At 39.9% G+C, this 24,323-nt stretch overlaps 1 protein-coding gene across 18 annotated transcripts in view; it reads right to left on the reverse strand.

The window, feature by feature from the left end:
- The window catches only part of PCDH15 (protocadherin related 15), a 648,544-nt gene that overhangs the window by 92,489 nt on the left and 531,732 nt on the right, over positions 1–24,323 (reverse strand). For all 18 annotated transcript variants that reach the window (XM_081004527.1, XM_081004539.1, XM_081004528.1 and 15 more), the window contains 3 exons: positions 18,268–18,384; positions 8,373–8,513; positions 5,729–5,841 (listed from right to left, as the gene is read on the reverse strand). In XM_081004527.1, coding sequence (XP_080860653.1) covers positions 5,729–5,841; positions 8,373–8,513; positions 18,268–18,384 — 371 coding nt within the window. The remainder of the gene's footprint in view (positions 1–5,728; positions 5,842–8,372; positions 8,514–18,267; positions 18,385–24,323) is intronic.

Raw genomic sequence — 24,323 nt, forward strand, 5'->3', positions numbered from 1 at the left:
TTTTTTTGCCTACCTCATAGCAAATCGCCACAACTTTGTAAGGTTTGGTGGTTAGGCATTGGAAAATGCATTGTGTGTTGGAGGGGAGGTTGTGGCCATCACCTACCCCTCCCCTTGAAGGGTATTCCATTAAAGGAATCTGGTGGTCATGGTTCCTGTGCGAAGCCCAGGTGGTGGTTAGGGCCATGGCCCGACCCTCCGGGGACTCTAGGGGAGAATTTCTAGTTGATTTCCACCAACAGGTTCCCCCTACAGGTTGTTAATCCTCGTGTGACTTCCTGCAGGGTGGGCAGGCATCAAGTATAGTCTGTTCGGATCCAGTGCCTAGGCCCTAAACCAATACTACTCACATTCTATAACCAATAAAGTTGTGGCCATTTTTAGCCCATTAACCTAAAATACTGGTGTCCATGTGTCTTATTTCATCATAAAGTGGGGGACAGGGCCTCGACTCACAAACATGTCTTGGCCTTCTTAACAATATATTTCCTTTTTTTTTTTTTTTTTAAAGTGGTAGTAGTAATCTGTCTCCTTCAGTCATAGTCCCCTTCCAACCCCCCTAAGTATGAAGAATGTGTACATGTCTGTCATGTCTCATGCCCAACATATGCCAACAGAGGCTCTTATGTGTAACAGAAGATCTTTATCCAGGCATATATAGGCTTGGCAACGGACACAGTTCAGGAGTCACAATTTGGAAATTCCGGCATCAACCAAGATGTTCAGAATTGGATGGAAACAACAAAGTTGTCCCAACAGTTTCCACACCCTGCCCATCAAGCTCTTAAATAACACACTTTGCAGGAATGTTAGGAGCGCAAATGTGTACTCCTCTGAGATGGGTGCTATTTGAAGCTGGATGTTGCATTTGGCAATGAATGCATGTGATCTGCTGGTCACAGGTATGGAGACAGGATATGTGTAATTTCAAGCATACCCCACTTATCAGATGATTGTAAATTGGGGACACGCAAGCACAGAGGAGGAACAGACTTCTCTCCTGCGGTCTAGGGCTTTGGATATTCCTTTCCTAGTGTGGTAAAGATCCACACTGCAGTGACTTCCATTCATGAATCTAAGAAGAAAAGTGGTCCTAATGTTCACTCTCTGTTCCATTGAGCACCAGAAAATAAAATCATTCTGTTTTAGAGCTCTGTAAAGTTTAGCTGACATATTTTAATTTATAGCATTTCACCTTTGCATGCCTTTGTGCTTGTGTGTGCTGTACCACGTCAGTAAAACATCTGCAATAGGCTGAGCTGCCAACATTCACTGCTTCCAGAAGGCCAATTTAAATTGTTTCTTTTTCTTCTGTGCAATATTATTTGCAAGGTATGTTCAGTGGGATTGTGTGTCTTTTCCTATGCCCCCTCCTTACATTTGTCATATTGGTTCATGAAGTTTTGACCTTTCAGTGATATTTACCTCAAAAAAAAGATGACAAGGGAGTTTAGGTATTATTACAATGAACCACTGACATGGCCTATTATCCTTAAAGATAAATGTCAAACTTCATTCTGATGGACTTAATGTCATCAGGTGCAATGCATCCCTTGTGTAGTCCTTGCAAGGATTCAAAATGAAAGCTAGAAGTCAATATTTTTGTCAGGAATTCTTCAGAATCAAAAGAATAGGGGTTCAAACTGCACTCTTTAAATAGCTCTTTAACAATCAAGTATTACAGCATAGTTGCCAAGATGAATTAGATATGGAAAGGTTATTCTGTAAGCCGAAAGACAGTGAAAAGGTGGGATGTGCTGCTAAATAAATAAATAAGAAAAGAAAGAAAAATGAAGGTGTAAGAATTCTTAAATTTTTATGATAAATTTATACTACAGTGGACACTCAGGTTGCAAATATGATCTGTGTGGGATGCACGTTTGCAACCTGCAGCGTTCACAACCTGCGTCTGCACGTCTGTGCATGCACGTGTTGCGATCTGCCGCTTCTGAGCATGCGCAAAGCGCAATTTAGCTTCTGCGCATGCACAACCGCTGAAACCCAGAAGTAACCCCTTCCGGTACTTCCGGATTGCAGCGGCCTGTAACCCAAAAAAATGCAACCTGAAGCGGCTGTAAACCGAGGTATGACTGTATTTGTTAAAAATGATTTTGCTGGGGGATGTTTGCCATTAAGAATTTATTCAGCAGCCCCTTCATTTCTTTTGATAATAGTAAGTGCTGAAAAAACTTTTTTTAAACTTCTTTGTGAAGGTCAGAAGAAAGTCTTCCTTTACTGTAGCAGTTGATGCAGAATCTTGCTATGATTACATGCCTCATGTCTTCTGTATTAAACTCCCTTAGGGAGGTGTCCTGAGATTCAGTTATTTGACTTTGAAAGAAGGAGGAGAAAAGAAGTATTATTGTACAGAATCCTCTAAGGAAGAATACTTTGATTTGTTGTGCCTTTTTGAGCATTCTAAAGAGAAAGTCCTGCTAGTGAAAATGCTTTGGTTTGTGAGAGCAAAAGATGTTCTTGGGATCATTATACTCAAGTGGGGCCCATACAGAAAATGAACAGGAAAGAGATGAAATGGCTGGAAAGATATTGGCTTGGTTCTCACACAGTGCTAAGCCATGGTTTGTTGAACTATGAGTTAACCATGAGTTGTATCACAGATAAATCAAGCAAACCATGGTTTGTTTCTCAAAACTTTGGTTTGTTTCCCCGCTGTGTCTGTGGTGGAATGGCCATATAAATGATGATTAAGTAAGGGTGTGGGATTCAAACATAACACAATCCACAGTTAAACAAGGATCATGGTTTCTTGGTAATAAATAAGAAAGCATAGTTAAGCTGTTGGGTTAATAGATAACATTAGTGTTTAGTGCAAAACTAGTTTTTCTTGAACTACCGTGGTGCTTATCCAGGGGAAACCTTAACCAGCAAGAGAAAAATACATGCGCTCTCTTAGGATACTGACATCAAGGCTGCCTTTATACATAGGCAAGACAAGCGTCTAGTATTTACAAAACCATCTTCTTTAGAAAGCATGGATTGCTGTCTGGCTGCTACAGAAAAATAGTTCCCAGCCATTACTTTTCATATTTTTGGCCGCCATGTAAAGTCAAGCTGACAATGTTTACTGCATTTTTTTAGCTGTGGTGTGAACACAGCTTCATAGTTTATACCACAGTTGTAGACGCAGGCAAGATGAATGGTGAAGTAACAATTTGCTTCCCATGCTAAGGAAGTCAATCCTGTCCACCCCATTGTGTGCCAAGTAGGTTGATTAGCTTTAAAATATTGTTTAAATAGGCACATACACGCTTCTGTGTATAAACACTCACACTTCACATTGGAGAAGGAAATTTAGTAAGATTTCAAACTGTTTACAAAACTACACAGACAGAACTGACAGCAGAACACACACACACACAGACACACAAACACACTTTAAGGATAGTAAAAGCAAAGTGCTTCTCTCCTTTTGAAAGGTTAACATCTGTCTTCACTCAAACTGTCTCCTTAACTGTTATGTACAACTAATTTCTCAGTCACAGTTTTCTCTTACCCTATATGGCACATGCCTGGAAATAGGAACAGAGCAGAGAGGTGAACATTCTGGTCAGTCAAGATCATTCTTGTGAATTAGAAATCTGTGCACTGGATCATGCTTATAGAAAGAAAGGTCATGTTGCAACAACATCAACTGAACACTGTGACCTTTGGTATTTCACTTTTTCTGCAAGAAATAAAGCCCCTAACAGAAAGTTAGTGTTCCTTAACAACAGACCAATTTCCGAAAATGGAGCCTAGGGTTTACTTTGCTGTTTCAATGCATTTGAAAGATGTGACTATTTTCCTTTACTTGACATAAAATGCTTGAACACCTGTTAAATGTGCCCACAGGCAATACTTAATAGCTATTGATTGCACTCTTTAGCTAGCAATTTATTGCCTACAATTGCAGTCCATGGCTATTAACTATGACTTTCTAGTTGTGTAAGAGGACAAGATATGCATTAATTAACAAAAATCCAAGGTACCTTTGATCTCTTACTTTTTTAAAAAGGGTAATTAATCACAAGAGGATGCCATTTCTAAACACACACACACACACACACAACCAGATATTAATTTAATTATTTCTGCTTTAGGTTTAATTTCACATCTGGCCTTTGCACATTTTATAATGCTAGAAAGAGTTAGAAGGAATTCTACGCTCCTTTCCCCCAGAAAGATTCCTTTTTCTTAACTTCAAATTAATTTTGCACATGTACAGATTACAGTCACAGCGATGCTAAAAACATGCCATTGTCAAATTCTGAATGAATCCATAAGCAGCAGAGCACATCGTTTAATGAACTCATCTTCTTTGTTAAAGCACCCAATTATCCAAATGCTGTACATAGCCTGCTGATGTGTCCATGCCTACCAGTTCCTGTGTAAATTGTGTAACTTATTTGCCTGTGATTCACATAGCTAGAATCACAGGCAAATAAGTGTCCAATGCCATACAAGCTATGCAGGTATATGAAAAATGGATCAATGGAAAAGCAGCTATATTCAGAATTAACAATACAGCACAATAGGAATCTTTCTTATAATTCCCTGCAACCTAGCATAACAACTCTACTCCTCACATGCTTTAGCTTCAATCAACAAATCATTTTATTTCTCTGCTTGCTCTGACACATCCTATTAACTATCCCAGCATTCTGTCCCTCTCGTTGCATAATTGTTCTGGTTATGCTTTGTTCTATATGTTTTGAGCATAACATACATGGCAAAGTGGTATATAAATGAAGTGGCTATGAAAATAATGCCATTACATTTTTGAATGTTTTCATGGTAAATAAGAGAACAATGCAATCACTTCAGTTTAGCAGCTCTAGTTTTGTGGTAAGAGATCTGAGGTGGACCTGGAGTCTCAACATAAGCAGACGTTGGACCTTTGATGTCATGGAATGTCTGGATAGCTCAGCTGGTTACAGCATGGTGCTGATAACACCAAGTTTGCAGGTTTGATTGCCATATGGGAGAGCTACATATTCCTGCATTGCAGGGGGTTGGACAAGATGATCCTCTAGGTCCCTCCCAACTCTACAATCCTATGATTCTATGATCCTTTCTATACATTAAGGGGAGCCATAAAAGGGTACATAATCCAATTATAAGCCCTTCATATCTGTGTAACTGCCCATCAGTGAACTGAAGAATGAATGCAACCTATTAAATAAAACCAGCCAGATGAATGAGACGCAGGTAGTTGTCATTAACGTATAACATTTAACTACACAAGACTGTGTCCAGCTAAGCCATAGGCAGAGTAGACCCTGTGGGCTTAAGTTAGCTAAATTCATTTGTTTCAATGGGTCTGCTATATGACTTAAGTTGGATACAATCCACAAGCCTGACAAGGAAATCACTGTTTATTTCTTGGTGCTACCTTTGCTTCCTGATTACATTATACTTTTCACAGCCTACATAATGACAGAGTTCAAATAATAGTTTCTTTCTCCTCCCCTCACATTTCCCTTAAGTAATATTGATGATATTTTAAATATTTATTCCTTACATTTACATACCACCTTTATCTTCCAAGGATTTCAAGGTGATATGCATGGTTCTTCTCCCCCCATTTCATTGTCACAGCAACCCTGTGGTTAGGCTAAGAGATGGTGCCTGGCCCAAGGTCACCCAGTGAGCTTCATCCTCTCCCAGGTCATCCAGCACTCTAACCATTATCCCACACGTAATGGTAGAAATGGAACACATACTATACCTGTATTCATCCTGGGTAAACCTTGGAATTACTGAGGGTTGCAGTACTGAAATTTCTACAGTGGTGGTGTTGAACTTCACAGGATCCCCATCATCATAGGCAATGACCACGAGCTATCAAGGACACAAACATAGTGAAGATCAACTCCAGTCTTACACACAGTCATATTACATGCTATTTGGCTTCTGGTAAAAGTAGTCAGCTACAAGCTTTGCAGGTCTCCAGAAAACTCTCAATTCCTTCATCACGGACTAGCCAATTTTTTATTATTAATTTTAATATTTTTATTGAGATTTTGTAATTGCAAATTCTAAATATCACATACCATTATCCAATCCTACCTTACCATTACATTTACAATCCTCTCCCTCCCCACCTGACTTCCCTCAACTTCCCCTTCTGGTTTGTTACATTGTTTGTTGTATCCTACATGTACATATACATGTAGGATGTTGTTACATTATCATCCTCTATGTTTAAATTCAATAAAGTTGTGAAAGTTTATTCAAATCCTGCCAGTGAGTCCATTTCCTTTTGTTGTTTCTGCACGGACTAGCCAACTTTAGGCGGGATGATGATGCGCTCAGGTGACTGCATCATTGCAAAGCACTCTGAATTTCTTTTGCTGTCAGATTTGCAGCATTTGATTTTTTTATGAACTTACTCACTTTTGTTTAAAGGCAAAAATAACATTGAAATAAAAAATGAGTAGCAAAACAAAAAAACAAAACAAACAAAACCAAACTTTTTTTAAAAGCCTGTTTGGAACCCAAAGTGCAATTCTAACTCTTTAATCCTAAAGCTTAATCCTATAAATATTCTGAACCACAGTGAAATATTAAAGTATATTATGCAAAAAAGAAAAGAAAAAGTGGAAGGACTTTAATTAGGGGTGTGCTGCAGTCCCCTGGGAAGTTTCACCAGTCTTACTGAAAAGATTTTCAATTCCCTAAAAGTTATTTGGATCTTTCACCACAGGTGTTTGAACCTCAAAACAACTCTAGAAAGCTCAGGGAAATAAATAAATAAATAAATAAATACAAGTTCATAAATTTCCAAACATAGAATCCAGAAACCAACAGCTTTTGCTCCACTCCAGATGTGTGCTTTGTTGCATATTATTCATTTATTTATTTATTCATTGAATTTGTATACTGCCCTTCATCCAAAGAGCTCAGGGTGTTTCGTAGCATAAAATACAGAATAAAACCATGGCATACACAATATACATATATACACTATAGTTGATATAGGCTACCCAATTCATTGTAATGGAGGCAGCAGATCTGCAGTCTTCATTGGCATGGAATGAGAAGTTCTTGTGGGCAAGGAAGCTCTGTGTAAAAAAGCTTATGCAAAATCTGTTGTAGTCTATTACATTTTTGAAGCAAAGCATTCAATTTTACATTCAGTACTTCCTGAGCACAATTATTTGAATCACTGCAGACAGCAAATACTAGGATAACAAGATAATGTGTGTAAATTATACTGGCATTATTGTATCTCAAAACTTGGTTTCTAGTGTTTTTTTACATAGATGCAAATGATGAAGAGATTTAACATTAGTATCATTCTGTCTTCTCAAAATTTTATTTTAGAACTAATGTGCAGTACAATCCTTTGCCTATTTACTCCCTAGTAAGCATACAATCCTGCGGATATTTACTCCCTAGTAAGCATATTTAGGATTGGAACTTAAATTATTGAAAGGTACACGTCTGCAATCTTTGATGGTCCCAGAATAATTTAATGGATTATTCATGGCAACATTTTCCTGAAGTAGAGGTATCAAGATGCCTAAAACCCATTAAACACATTCCTTATACTTATAAAAAGTGAAGCGACTTCACTTTCTGTCATAGTTTCACACACACATATAAGCAAATAAGCTAGAAAACCCTAGCAAGCAGATGGTGTTTTTCAAGAAGACAGATGAGTGGGTTAAAGTACACAAACTCATTGAGATACCTTTTTGGGGGTTGCTGGCATGTTTTTCAATTAAGAAAATGTGTGATTAAAAAGGAACTGCTTTAACCCAACATATCAGAGAAGAATAATTAATTATCATAACTTGAACCAGTACTTTCTTCAGGGAATATATATATATATATATATATATATATATATATATATGAACACTCATCCCCCAAATTACACTGAATTCGATTTTCTGTAAAATGATGCATTATAATCTGAGCTTTTAAAGCTGCAGCGTCAACTGAAATCCTAACAGACAAATACTATCTGAGTTGCAAACATTAATTAACTTAATGGATCTCCTCAACCAGCAACTGTCAGTACAAAGCTTTGATAACAAGGAAAAGTAAAAAAGAAGAAGAAGAACTCCAGGCACCCCCTTCCTCATTTTATACAGTACATATTTGCCTGAGTGTAGATCCCTCTGATTTAATTGGAGATTGTTTCAAACTGAGCAGCTTGAGACACTGCAGCAGATTCTGTGCTTGCTCATCCCTAGTGAAAACCCAGCACTGGCTCTGATTTAATTTGTCTTTCTTTTTGCGGCCATTCAGTGGGGTTGTGGAGGACCAGAAAAAAATGCTAGGTAGTGTGATGGAGCCCTCAGGCTGGGGGATAGCCACTCCAGTGCGAAAACATATTAAAGTGCATATGTGAATGTTATCACCTTAAACAATGTACTGGGCTCTTCATTAAGGTTCACACGAGTAACCACACGTCCAGAATCTTCTTCAACATCAAAGATACTTGCACTGTAAGGGAACTGGACCACATCCACTTTATACCTCACCCAACTTGCTGGTGTCCCCTATAAGAAAAACACACATTTGTTATTGTATACAGCATGGGCTGGAAAAGAAGACTTAAATGTTAAAATACAACCCAATATTATTACGCTAACTTTTATTTAAAAAAAAAATAGTCAAAACTACAGGACCGAAAGCAACCTGCCCAATGACAGGAAAGAGCCAGGGTCACAGCGGAAAAAAAACATTTAACACATTGGTTACTGATCTCACGACAAAGGGATGTTACTTTGGAGACCCATTTACAACACAAAAATCACGGGGGAAGTCACCTCGTCAAAAATTATCAAGGCTTCTGATACTAGAACTGAATTACACTTTCAGTCCATTTTGAAACATTCTGGTCCAAGCAAAAGAGCTTTTTAAGTCTGAAACTATGCAACACCTGTAGTTAATGTATCTCATTATATTCATAATTCTTAACTTGAGGGTACCATTTGTACTAATGTTATACTGTGGTCTGCAATATGCTATGCTGGGGGGAGGGCTTGAGATAATAAGGAAAATACTAGAGGTATTTTCTAAAACAAAAAGTGGCAAGTGGTGAATTAAATTTAACTCCCTTTGGATTCTAATGGTAGCAGTACAAAACTCATATTGTGCAGGAAAACTAGAAGTCCATGACAATGCCTATTCCATGCATTGGGAAGGTTTGCCTGTCACTAATATGTTCAATAATAATAATAATTTTTATTTATACCCCGCCCTCCCCGGCAAAAACCGGGCTCAGAGCAGCTAACATAAAATGTTTAACACATTAACATAAAATCAGGCAATCAATTAAAATACATCCTAAAATCAGATCAGGATCAGAGTAAAATCCAATCAGATGGCAACCCACAGATTAGGGTTGGGGAACTTAAATACTCACCAAGACCAACTGTTTGTGCTGAACTTATATGGGCCTGTGAGAAAAATTGGGAGGCCACTTTCATGCAAGTTCTTATGAAAGGGGAGGGAGAGTCAGACTGAACCCCAACCAAAGGCCTGGCGGAACAGCTCCAATTTCAGGCCCTGTGGAAAGACGTCAAATCCCACAGGGCCCTGGTCTCTTGTGACAGAGCGTTCCACCAGGCCAGGGCCGGCGTTCGTGCTGAGGTGTCAGTTGGATCGTGAAGCAAAATCTTTAGTGATGCAATTTTCTACTTTTCCCTTTGTAAGTAAGCAACTGGTTTAGTTGTTTTCAATCTTTATTATCCCTGTGCTGTTTTCCCTGTGAGTAAATTCATTGTTATACTTATTGATGGTTATGAGATGGCAAGCATCAATGAATATGTGATCAATAACAACAAAACTATTTTGCATCATATTAGTAAACGCAGCTTGTGGCAACCAATCACGTTAATGAAAACGTCAGTGAAAATTGGTATTTGATGTTTTGTGTTATTAAGAAAGATGTAGACATTTAAATGGAATCTGGTTGCGTTTAGGTAATAAGACAACCTTTTGTTTCTTTTGCAAAACTGATCGTGAATTTTGGAAGTGAATCATATAGAGCATGACCACCAACCAACCAACCAGCCAATTCACTGATTTATTTATTGCTTTATTTTAGGGATGGAGAACCTATAGCTCTCAAGATGCTGCTGGACTTCCATCAGCCAAAGCCCATGGCCAGGGATTATGGGGGTTGTAGTCCAACAACATCAGGGATGCGGGTGGCGCTGTGGGTTAAATCACAGAGCCTAGGACTTGCCAATCAGAAGGTCGGCGGTTCGAATCCCCACAGCGGGGTGCGTTCCCGTTGCTCGGTCCCTGCTCCTGCCAACCTAGCAGTTCGAAAGCACTTCAAAGTGCAAGTAGATAAATAGGTACCACTCTGGCGGGAAGGTAAACGGCGTTTCCGTGCGCTGCTCTGGTTCGCCAGAAGCGGCTTAGTCATACTGGCCACATGACCTGGAAGCTGTACGCCACCTCCCTCGGCCAATAAAGCGAGATGAGCGCTGCAACCCCAGAGTCGGCACGACTGAACCTAATGGTCAGGGGTCCCTCTACCTTTACCTAGTCCAACAACACCTGGAAGGTCACAGACACTTCATCCCTGTTTTGATTTCAGGGTGCTTTATATCCCCCCCCCCACATATAACACAGGCATTAATTCACATCCTGGAGGTGAAACAGAGAAAGGGGATTGGGAGGGCCAAGTCCAAGCCATTTTGCAGCAAGCAGTCAGAGGAATGTGCCCCCTTCGTGCCATAACAGATAATGCTGAAGTACACTTTTGGAGAATACACAAACATTTAGCCAGATATGGGATCAATAGGGAATGGGTATCATAAAGCTGGCTCACTGGAAGGGCCTGGAACAAGTTTCAAAAGTCATATGCAGATCCAATATTTGTAGAACAATCACAGGTGAGTTGGGACACGAAACTTTTTATTTTTTTAATGCTATGCCATGGTATAGTGTTGTTCCCACTGGGTTATCCTCAGTGTGGAAAGCCACCAGGCTGCTCCTGCTTATAGCAGTTCACTTGTGCATGAATGGCAGAAACCCTTTTTCAGAAGAATGAAAATTGCATTGTATCTCTACCAGTTGTTCCCAAACTCCCCCACCAACCCACGGATCACTTGAAAAGTGCTCTAGGTTCTTGGTGGACCACTTAATGATTTTTTTGGCCTGTTGTAGCCATTGTAGATGCAAGGGATACTGTATGATTCTTAATTGCATTTTTACAGACACCTTGTGGACCACCTGTATGAAGCTCTTGGAGGTGGTCTATGTGACTCGCAGACCACAGTTTGGGAACCCCTGACCTTCATGGTACATAGCAAAGTTTAGAAACTTCTCTCAGTCTCCCTGAAAGCCCACACAAGTTCATGGGTGATGAATGGTTCCATGAAAGGTGATACTTTCTCCTCAGTCACATCTAGAACCAGATTTTTATACAAACGCTTCAGTTTCAGAGTTGTTTGTTTAGCACCTCTGGCGCTTATGGGCCCACATATGCTTCTTACATTCCATATGGAAAATTAGTGTTGAGAGGGGGTTTTTTGTATCACTTTTCATCTTATTATTTACAAAATCCTCACAGGAATAGCTATTATAATGTGTGCTACCTCATCACTGTCATATCCTGTCCTCACTAAAACATAACACGCCATTCCTGACATCGCATTCGCATCGCAGGTGCCAGATGCTTCGAGGTCAGTCAGAAACTGCAGCCACCAGGGAATTTTTTTGCTGTCATCAATAAATCCCCAGAAAAGCAGATTGGAATTATTGTCCCATCAGAAGGGTAAAGCCTCGGGATTTGATTAATTCTGCACACACCGTCAAAAACATACTAAAATTATTAGTAGCAAGAGGAGCTAATTGAAAGACAAACGTTTAACAATTTTGCAGAGTCCCCCCCCCCCAATGCCATCTCCTGTAAATCAGAATACAAAACTGATTACATGGATTTTTAGATGTGTGTGTTAATTACTGTAAGTTCATAAACAATATGTCCTAGAGACAGGAGCTGCTGAAGCAACTGTATATGCAAGCTATGCAACACATATATGTCGTCTTTGTGTGTGGTTGTTTTGCTTTTCAGTGGTTTCCATCCTCTATGTGTGGCTTTTCTATGTCATTCTATAGGACCTCATTTACCTTCTGAGCAGCGTTCTGAGGACCTTATGACAGTGGTGGACAGAGGCAATACTAGGCAGATCAATTACTGTAAATTTTACTTGAGCAATTTCCTTCTGCTATGGAGACCTTGTTTATTGTTGTTGAGCTTTTCTTCTTTTTTTTTACAAAAACATCAAAAGGACACTGACCACAGAGAGTACAAATTTAGTTGTGTTGTTCTATTTCACGGAGAAGAGATTCTGCTTCATGAGATGGCTCCTGTATGCCATAATGAGGTATGATGACTACTCACAAAGTCTTCCCACTTGACTTGGCTTCTGCAAGTTGGCTTATTATATGGTTGATTCATATAAGCCTTCTGCAGATCAGCTGCCTGAATTCTGTATCACAGACAAGGTAAACTAAATCACTGCACTATGGTTTTCTTCTAGACTTACATGTTAAAGTTCACTATATCAAACCTTGTCGGTGATACTGCAGCCTCAGAAGAAAATAAATTACATCCTAAACATGCCATTTCCAGGAAGGGGAAAGAGAACTACCATCCAATGCTGCTTAACAGGAGGCTCTGAAATCAAACTATATATGTCTTTCCATTCCGCATGGGTGTAAATTGAGAAAGGCAACTCAAAGCATGGCAGTAATTCCATATATCGAAATTCTACCCCGTATGTAGAAGAGAAAAGAGACAGATTAGGAGGCATGGAAAGCAACTTGTTCTCTTTTCGAACTATTCCAAAGTTAATGTGATGAGCCTTCAGAACTCTAATCAGTTCCTTGTGGTGAATTGCAACCCCCAAAAGTATTTGGAAGACGGGTGTGATTGACATTTTGCAGGCTCTGGCTCAGCTTGCAGAAATGATACAACATTTCAATAGAAGGCACATGACGGCTTCCTACAGGGCATTCCAAAGAGGCCATTTGTTCTCTCATTGGTTTATTACTGCTGGTACTTCTTCTCTTTGTGCGTTGAATATGAAGGTCTGAGAGAAAACATAGGAAGCTGCCTTGTGAGTCAGACCACTGGCCCATCTAGTTCAGAATTGTCTACACTGAATGGCAGCAGCTATCCAGAGTTTCAGGAAGTGGTCTCTCCCAGCTTTGCCTGGAGATATCAGGGACTGAACCTGGGACCCACTGCATGCATGCTGGGTGCTCAACCACTGGTTCTTCCTCAGCAGTTAACATTTTACTGCATACTTTTGCATGTCAGGAGAGATAGGGTGGAACCAGAATACATAGGCACGCTGAAGGTAGGGTGAGCACATGTACATTTTGTGAACACCTAAAAAGGGCTTCTAATGTACCAGAATTTAAGAAATCATATATTACTGGAATAGGTAATTTTTAGATCCTTTCAAACGTAAGGTATTCCAATGAGATCAGAAGGCACTAAGATGATTATACTCTTAATGTCAGGCGGAAACCTGATTTAATAATGTTTTTACAAAATATAATTAGCAAGAAATTACTCAAACCCAGATAATGTGGTTCAGAATAGCAACAATCACACTCTGTTCCAATGACTAAAACCTACAATTATCATTAAGCATCAGCACATTAGGTAATTAGTTATTGAATTCATAAAGCTGGCATGAGATCATTATTTCTGAGGAAGCTACTTTTCTTCCATCATTTTAGAAAACAACAACACCAGGATATTATAGTTTTTGGCAAAGTTGCAATTGATTGACAAAGATCATCAAAGGAAGATTTAACATGGATTTTTTTTTTTTTAATAAACTTGCTTTCATTATCTGTCACATTCATTATCTGTTTATGTTGCTTCAAGTCATTCAGAAAGCATGCTTGCTTCTGTTGTGAACATCAAACATTTTAGAACCCTGGGTTGGAGCACATTTATACCAGGAGAGGTGTTATATCCTATGCTAAGAAAAAGACATAAGCTATGCATTGACTTGATGTGCTGTAGCACATAAAAAGGCTACCACTATCATCCTCCACAAATGCTATGAAGGGGTGAGTGCTGCCAGATTAAGAATCTTTATATTAACTAACAGCATGATGTTATGTGTTCTTAAATGGCAATTGGCTCCATTGAACTCCATAGGATTTACTTCCTTGCATAAACATCAAGGATCGGGGCTTCAAAGCTTCAATTTCCAAAGCATTAAAAATGGAAATGCCACAAGCATTACAATAAAAATTTGTGGTTACTGTCTCACAAAAGGAATTGTATCCATACACCCCCCCACACACCCAAGCTATAGTGTCTATGGAACAGTGAGCAGCCCAGCACAGACATAATGGTAAAAGGTAAAGGGACCCCTGACCATTAGGTCCAGTCGTGGCCGACTCTGGGTGGGGTTGCGGCGCTCATCTCGCTTTATTGGCCGAGGGAGCCGGCGTACAGCTTCCGGGTCATGTGGCCAGCATGACTAAGCCGCTTCTGGCTAACCAGAACAGCGCACAGAAATGCCGTTTACCTTCCCGCCAGAGTGGTACCTCAGTTCAAAGCACTGGCTGTAATGAGGAATTGACCTAAAGAACCTACGCTGCACAAATGCCCTTTCCCTTAACTGGTCAGACTTAAACCATAGATTAGCATTACATCTGTACCTTGCCAAATCTAAGCAACACTAAAAAAAGCAGAGTCCACAATAAGGGTTTGTAGCGGGTTCACAAATATTGGTTCAGGGGTCTAGTGTCAGTTCAAATGTATTGCTAAACTATGGTTGACAGCAACAATGTAAGAGAGGGGTAGATCCATACATGAGAGAAGAGGATGTTGGGGAAGGAGCCTTCCTGATGAAGGCTCCCTGCAAACAACAACTAAAAACTGGAAATCCACATCAGACATGCATGCTTCTCTTTCTCTCTGAAGTGTGAATGTCTCAGTTTCATTTGGGTGTGACTGCTTTAGGTGGACAGCAAAGGCAAGGGCCAGGGCTATTTTAAACATGTGGGAATAACTTCAGACTCTCCTTTAGACTTTAGACTGTGTGGTCTCTCTCTTTCTCTTACTGGGAATGAGTATGAAATTTGTTTTTGATGAGTGGTGTAGGTTTGGAAACTCTTTGCCTTGAGATGTTCCTAACCGCCTCACTAGATGACCAAGCACTTACGAAAGTTTATTCCTACATGTTAATGTATTTTGCCTGCTACTTTGGTTTTAATTATCTAGATTATAAATGAATTTGATCAGCCTCCTTTCTTTATTTTAAGCTTGTATCTGATTACTTGGCTTTTGCACTTCTTATTGCAGTTTTCACGAGATCATTAACTTTTAATTCTTAGCGTGGCTTATATTGTAATACTGGATTTTGAGCAGTTAGGAATCTTAACTTTTATATTGCATTTTTAAAAGTCTAACAATGGAAATTATATAACTGGCCATCAATAATTATTCCGTGCATGGTTTACAGACAAAACATTGTTTAAAAATACAATATATAATGAAAATCAACCCCCACCAAAAATTCTCGAAGAAAATAAAACAGATATAGGGAAGCAGATGAAAACATAGACAGGTGGGCAAGTGCCAACAAGGAGCTTGTCCCACCAACCTGCCCCTCATTTCTGTTCACCTGTCATTCACATATGCTGTTAGTTTTCTTTCTCACTCACCTATAAATATGCTTTGCTCCTTCTGTGGTCCCTGTCAAATATTATCCTGGTGCCGTTACTGCTAACAGCAAGGAAAGGAATAATCAGATGCTCACTTTAAGTTCCCAATTCTTCCTTTGTAGCTACATCATTACCTGCCCCACACCTGATATCTGGAACATGGGAAGTGGTTATGGTTTGTGTGACATGGCCTTGTGGGCCTTCTTGGGACCTATCCCAGGCTCATAGGCCAGAAGTTCCTAACCCTTGCTCTATAGCTATAATTGAGGAAACTATCTGATCTTTATCATTTGTGTTTCCCTGCAGACTCCAAAATCGTACTCATCAATATGGTATGAAAAAGTGAAAAGGGAAAGTATTTTTCCTGCTTTGCCAGCAGGAATGTGTAAATAAAGTATCCACGAGGCTCCCTTAACACCTCATCTCCAGGCTTATTTACTTATAAATAAAGCTAGAAAATTATACACACTCTCCTTGGTTGTCCTAATGGCTCTATTTCGCCCCCTGCTAATAGACTGCTATTGAATGACTATTTTGAAGCTTAGCAGGTTTTGATAAGATTGGCTACAATTACTTGGTGTCCTTCAGTGGCATTATGCTCTCTGCAGTAAATAAGCACTCCCCCGCCCCCCAAAAACCCCCATCTTCCTCTAAAGACAATAAAAAATGCCACTCTGACTATGCTAGAATTTAATGTGAAGTGAGGTAGAGAAGATACAGGAGGGACAAGCACAATAATAATGGGCAAGTTCACTTATTCTCAAACTGATGGGACAAATGTCCGCTCAAGGCACTTTGCCAACGAAAAATTACTAGATAGCATAAATGGCTTCTTCCAACTGCCAGCTCTAAAGCCCATTTAGAGACATGTTTGATTTAGTCTTCAGTGGAATGCTGAAGATGTCCACAACCCTCTGCCAAAAGCTAGGATTTCATAGCAAAGAGGAAAATTAACATTTTCATGACTGTTTTGTGGCTTCTTTTACCTTACTGCCACAGTAGCACTTTTCGCGGTCCCTGTAAAGAAATGCTAGTCAAGATAAATCACTGCTGTATCCTAATACCTACATTAAACATGGTGTTGATCATGCAGAGCCCTTCTACAAACAGGCTCCTGTGATGGGATAAACTTCAATTCCTCTATGGATTAGATCTCAGGAAATCCCTTAAATCCAAAAAAGGCTAGTGCTACAAAACCCCAAAACACCCACCCCTTTTAAAAACAGCATTATCTGCTGGTTTTGGTAACAAGATGTTTAGGGAGAGTAGAGGGGAGTCTCTCTTTCCCATCCTTTGCCAACATTTTCAACCATTTGCGTAACCTGGAATAATGTTGTGGTCACTGTCCATAGTTAGGAGATTACTGAAGACTGCAGAGATACAATCTACTAGGAGAAAACGACTAGATTCTGACCAGTGGGGGAAAGTAACTATTTTGCAGAAAGTTCCCCCCACACCCCCCCAGAGGCAGGGATTGTTCCTACATGAAATTTGCCCAAGGCACCTATAACACCGGACTAGTGCTTTTTTCTGGGGGGACACAGGAGTACGTATAACCCTAAACATTTTGTGAATCCAAGTTTGGCCTCATTGAGGGGCAGTATTTCAATATGAGTAGGAAAATGAGAGTACCCCAAAACATTTTTCTTTTAGAAAAAAAAGCAATGCATGGGACGGTCATGTTCCCACTAGTGACAGACTGGGAATACATGCATATTCCCTGTGAATGTTGACCAGTCTGACAACTACTGAGCTTTTCCCTTTAAGCTCCCTAGAATGTGAGATAGCTGAGTCAGTAGAGCATGAGATTTTTGATCTCATGGTCATTGGTTTGAGGGCAAAAAGATTCCTGCATTGCAGGGAGTTGGACTAGATAACCCTCATAACCACTTCCGGCTCTGCAATTCAATGATTCTAAGATCAATGCTTTGACCAACAAATCAGAGTTTACCCATGGGATATAATACAACTCTGTCAATCGAATGCCAGACTGAAACCCAGATGCTGCTGGGAAAACTGATTCCACCAAATCTGCGCTGCTATATTCTTACATTATATTAACAAAAGGATTTTTTAATGCGGTGTTTTATTTCTTCACACACACACACACACACACACACAACACTTTTCATGCTTGGAGGCTTACAATAACAGCAAATCAAGGAAATAACAGCCCTTCAAAAGTTCTGCTTTGTTTTCTGTTGGAGCCACAAAGCTGTTCCAAATGCAGGCCCACCCCTTGCGTTTTCCTGTTTATCATCAACACACTAAACCCTGATAAGGATTTCACATATAAATTGTTCCATAAGAAAAGAAAGTGGAGCAGGGAGGGAGGAGGCATTGGGGAGCTGGGGAGAAGTAAAAAAGAACTCTGCATTATGGCTTTATCCGTCTTGAGAACAATAATTGAAGTGCTCAAGCCAGAGGATAGGCTGGCATAAAAATGCATAGGAGCCACTGCTGGGTTAAAATAAATAAAAATAAATCATAGTAATCATTTATGTTGTTCAGAGGATTAAGGGCACTTATGCGGCTTTTAAAGAAATCTCTCCTGGGTGCAGGGTATTAAGAAAAAAAAATTGTTTTCCTTACCGGAGGGTCCAGATCCTCAGCTTCAACTGTTGTTATAACCGTGCCCTTGATTGCATCAGGAGCAACCATGCCCCTGTACAGAGGTTTGCTAAATACTGGGGAGTAATCGTTCATATCCTGCAAAACATAATTAAGAATTTACTGCTGAAGCTGAAATGAAATTATGGACACATTCACAATAGTTCTTTCCAACTAGGCTCTGCTCAGCCTCTTCTCGTTATCCAATTCATTTACTACTGTCAGGCCTTCTGGCTCCTCAATTGTGTTACTTATCTGCGCACAAGACTGGTACTCAAGAGGAGGATGCAAAATTTTCCATGCAATGTAAATGTGTAAAGAATTGACATAGAGTAGATCTGCTTCATCAGAACAATTGTCATTTCAATAAATGAGATTTCCAGGGACTGAGCAAATTCTTGTAGGCTGTGAAAATGCAAACTCTAGAGTAGCATCTTGAGAAATAAGCATATCACTTTTTTATTTTTAAAATAACTACTGATAGGTAGCTTTCATCTTGTGATCTCTTATGAAATTAGTTTCAGAGGTTTGGAGTGACCCAACAGGTTTGAGAGGGGGACTCTTTTTCTTTTTAACAAAACGTGATGCAAAATAAATTGGATCAAATCCAGGGTTTTGTAGAAACTGTGATCAATCAAATACACTGGCAATAACAAACTCTGATACGAAATATGGTACCTTAACTTTCAGGATCATCATTAATGCAGGACCTATGTATCCTATGGGGGGACTTTAACCATGCTCCCATGGTGCCAGTTTTTGTAGGTTCCACTCACATGTTGAAACTAACGTTACCACTCTCCCATGCATGCAGGAAGAGGCAGCAATCAACCAGGAAAAAAACAACCAACCCAGTTTAAGGGAATCTGCTTGCACTGGATTTGTAACCCATATTGGCCAGAGTTCTCGATTGGGTATAGTGGGTCTATGTGTGTGGCAGGGCCCTTTCACATAAACCCTGAAGGTATAGCTACTCCTGAGTGTGATCCCCATGTATTCACTCAGCATGTGAATAGAGCTATTGTGGTTGATGTGCTGCTCATCCAGCACAAGAAAAGCTATCAATGCAACAACCAGTCCAAGTAATCACCAATGCCACCAAGCTCTCTCTCTCTCTCTCTCTCTCTCTCTCTCTCTGTGTGCGCGCGCTCGCTCTGTGTCTGCATTTCTAGTTCATGTTTGTTTGGGGGGGCAGATAGAGCTCCATGCATTTTCCCCCCTTTTTGTTTTGCCTATCACCCACTTTCTCCCACTTATCATTGGCGAAGTTTGAATCTGGTCAAGCTTAGAAAATTAAGTAGATGGGGGAGAAGATTTTTTTTTTGTCAGGTTCAACATGCTAAGTGAAGGAAAGACCACACGCCTGTTTGGATGTTGCCTGGGGAAAAGCTTTTTCCAGCTGACAAACATATTCTGCAGATCAAGTAAGGTTCATATGCTTATCCACATGATGGCCTCTACACCAGTGGCTCCAGATTTCCCCTGCCCCTGACAGACCACATGAGGGTCTTGGTGGACCACCTAACAAGTTTTCTGCCTTTTGTAGCAATTGTAATATACTGTGCTAGTTGCTGAATTATTTTTCAATTGTCTTTTTATAGTCATGTTGTAGGCCACCTAAATGAAGTACCCATGGACCACAATTTGGGAACCCTACCTCTACACTACAAAGGTGCAATCTGAATAGCCCAAGAAGTTGGAGGAACTGAAGATAAAAGATGGAGATAGTGTGTAGGCTATTGCTTAAATTGCAGTTATTTCATACCAAACATTTCTCTTTATGGATATAATCTGTGTAGGAAATACTTGCTTAACTGTAATGTATGAAATATAGTGCCAATATTTTTCAGTACACTGATCGCGCGCCCCCCCAAAAATGTGGGGTTTTTTCTTATTTGTTCAAGAACACGTAAAACAAGGGATTATGTCAAGCAAACATCATATTCAGCCCTGTCAGATATTGCTATGTCCCTTTATTGTGTCTGTACTGTTTCCCGATAATAGATGACAAATTCAGAACGCCTAAACATTTGTGTTCATCTTCTGCATGTCCTTATGTCCTTTGTGTTAGGAAATCAGCAACTATAAATAGATATGCCAAAAAGAGAAATGATGTAGAACATCCTCTGATAAGAATGTTTCAGAACATCCTCTTCTATGGGAAATGACTGGAAGGCCTTATTTATATTTCTAAGGTAAACAAATCAGGAGCAAATAAAAGTATGAATGCAAAGTTGCCTAAAATTAGGGTCGCCATATCTGCAAAAGTGAAAATCGGGACACAGTTGTTGAGGTTTTCTTTGTAGGGGAACCAAAGTTTTCGAGATTTTTTTTTTTTAGTAAAGCTACAATCATTTTTAAAGGCATTTTTGACATGATTTAACCCCCGTTGCTGATTTCTGAAAAATTATCCAGGATGCAATTTTCAAAGGCTGGTTCCAGGAAAATCAGGACTTATGGCAGCCCTAGCTAAAATGCTGAAAGACAAGAAGTTTTTGACCTAAAAACACATTTTTTCTACTGAGTCAGTCAACACATGAATATTTGGTGAGGTGAAAGTTGCACAATTAGCAACATAGAATGTTCTTCAACAGACATTCAAAAATTCAACTCTAAACCTTTAGCTTCATGTAGTGAAGTTCAAGGAGAATTCTACCCCATGATTTTGCTGATATACAAGCTTTGTTCTTAATCCCTTGTAAAGTTCACTGTTTGTAAAGAAAAGTTACTGAAATAATATTTGGAGAAATCTATTAAGGGAGTGGACAAGTTGGATATGATAGTAATTTAGCTAAAGGGAAAGGGCACACTTCCTTTGAAAGTATACGTGAACAATCAAAGTTAGGTAAAATGATAGTTTTAAAAGAGCAGCTATTTTCCATGAATGAAAAGTTGTGAGTGTCCAGCCTGCAATTTTTTTTTTTTTTAAAGGAAGGCTTTGTTATCCCACAAAAGGAAAAAGAGAAGAAAAAAATTCTCTCTAGCCTGCATATGTCAGATGAATCAATATGTCAGATGAATCAATCAATATAAATACATTGTAAAGAATTAAGACATTTTAAAAGTAGCAGGGAGATTTGGTCATACAGCTTTTATGTCCTCAAGTAAAGTTACTCATGCACAACTGCATGGAGAAGAATGCATTACGGTTGGAGAATATCTGCCATTGCTAAGAATTGGGGCCTTTTTTATCTCATTTGCCTTCAACCTGGCATGTCTCCACACCAAGACAAAAGTGTGGTGGGTCCTTATCCGAGAGATGCCATTTGCAGATGACACGGCCTTGATAGCACACTCTGTAGAGATTCATCAGATGTTTTGCCCAAGCCTGCAGGTAGTTCAGCCTCACCTTCAGCCTGACAAAGACCAACATTCTGGGTGAGGACATCACCAGCGCTCCACGAAACAGCATTGGTGGCCACATGCTTGAGGTAGTAGATGATTTTGTCTGCTTGGGCTGCACTATAACCAGCAACCTCTCCATTGACACTGAGCTGAATTGGTAATGTAGCTATAGCAAAGACTTACTTCTCCAAAAGGGTATGGGAGAATGTGATGCTAATGACCAATACCAAGCTGAAGTTCTTCCAGGCTTGTGCGTTGAGCTCTCTGCTTTATGGTAGTGAATTGTGGGCAACTTACACTCACCAGGAGCAACACCTCAATGCCTTCAATATGTGCCGCATCAGGAAGTTTTTGGGTATGAGGTGGTAGGACTTGTTTGTGTCTCAAACAAAGAAGTGCTCTCTCAAGCCCACATTTCCAACATGTTCACACTCCTGTCTCAATGATGTCTATTGGCTTGGTCATGTCCACAGAATGGAAGCTGGTACGATCCCCAAGGACTTGCTCTATGGGGAGCTGGCTTCAGGCACCTGGCCCATTGGCAGACCAACTCTGTGTTACAAAGATGTCTGGAAACGTGACATGAAGGCTGGCCAAATCAACCTCACCATGTGGGAATCCCTTGCAGACTGTAGTGCCTGGAGACTGTCAGGTTGTGTATCCACAGCAGTTACCAGAGGAGAAATGACCGCAGGAAGGAACACAGAAAGAAGAAACACCATGGTACATCTGCATCAGCACAACTGGATGCCTTCATGTGTCCTGCTGCAACAAAACATGTCTCTCCCTTATGGGTCTCTACAGCCACAGCAGATGCTGTAACTCTCCAACAGTTTGACTTTACCCCTGAAAGCACACTCTTCCATTGCCCCCCAAAACAAACAGATTCAAACAACAACTAGACTTACAAGAACACTGACAGAAATAATTTCATTTGAGTGTTAACTGCGTATTTTAGCTGATTGCAATTTCCCTTATTATTTCATCTTAGATATTTAATAATACTCTGTTTATGTGTTACTCATCCATACAACATATCATTATTATAAATGTGACAAAAGTGTAGAAAAAAGGGAAATGACATTCAGTTTGATGCTGTATCCTAAACATGAAGGGTTTTGTTTCAATTAATTATTTGTATTAGGATTTAGAGTTATGAAGACAGCAGAGACTTATACCACATCACAAATCCCTGGATTATTTCACTAGGGGGAATTATATGTATGTTAAACAGCATGGGAAACAATATTGTAGGATTTTGCATTGAGAATTGAGATGCGATAACCCCCTCATAACTTCTGCTTACTGAAACTGCACAGGCAAAATGGTGGTAGCAAGTGTCCTTTGACATTATCAGCCTGATGGAAGAGACACTGAAATAGATACTACCTCATATCTATTTGGACTTCTCTCAGGTTCCCACAACTTACACCAGTTGTCACTTATCACCCACAATTCTGCGGAATAAAAGTTGCACATCTTTGCCAGGCATCAGATATTGCAATCTTTGAGTTGTCAGTTAGAGCTACAGTAGGAACCTCTCTTCACATGTTTTGCCACTGTATTATCCTAAGGTAAATATAATCTCTTTCAGTTATCTCTGAATCTCTGGGCTTGCTGATCAGAAGGTCGGTGGTTCGAATCCCCGCAACGGGGTGAGCTCCCGTTGCTCGGTCCCTGCTCCTGCCAACCTAGCAGTTCGAAAGCACATCAAAGTGCAAGTAGATAAATAGGTACCGCTCTGGCAGGAAGGTAAATGGTGTTTCCATGCACTGCTCTGGTTCACCAGAAGTGGCTTTGTCATGCTGGCCACATGACCCGGAAGCTGTACGCCGGCTCCCTCAGCCAATAATGTGAGATAAGCGCCGCAACTACAGAGTCATCTGCGACTGCACCTAATGGTCAGGGGTCTGTTTACCTTTATCTTTACCTAAATATAATCGCTTTCAGTTATCTCTTTCGTTGACTAGGATGACTACCCACAGAAGAACCCTAGAGCTATACCTGTTGTAAACATTCTCAGGGGGTTACTACTTCCCTATCATTTAAACAGACTGATGCTAGTTCATAGTACAAAATCAAATATTGCCATGCAAAATATTAATAGTGATCTGCATATTGTTTCTGTTGATTAAAATCCAAATGTTGTTTCATATTGCAGTAGATACAGCCTGAAAGCAGAAGACAAAATGCATGCTTTTCTTCTGAGATTTCATACTTAAGTACCGTATTTTTCGCTCTATAAGACGCACCAGACCACAAGACGCACCTAGTTTTTGGAGAAGGAAAACAAGAAAAAAAAAATTTCTGAATCTCAGAAGCCAGAACAGCAAGAGGGATCGCTGTGCAGTGAAAGCAGCAATCCCTCTTGCTGTTCTGGCTTCTGTGATAGCTGCGCAGCCTGCAATCGCTCCATAAGACGCACACACATTTCCCCTTACTTTTTAGGAGGGAAAAAGTGAGTCTTATAGAGCAAAAAATACGGTATATGTGAAGATTGCCATGTAGGAGGAACGTCCATGAATTCTGACTGCACATTATGAACTCTGTCTTGCTAGCCTTGGAATTATGCCACAGTAAAAATAAAGACTGATAGACAAGATTTCCGGAAGCCATCCCTGTCATCTTGGCTCTGGCAAGATCTGCCAACACCCTTCCATCAAGATGTGAACTGACAAATCAGCTCTATTATA

The sequence above is a fragment of the Podarcis pityusensis genome (genome assembly GCF_964106645.2).
Source record: "Podarcis pityusensis genome assembly, chromosome: 5".
Classification (NCBI taxonomy): Eukaryota; Metazoa; Chordata; class Lepidosauria; order Squamata; family Lacertidae; genus Podarcis; species Podarcis pityusensis.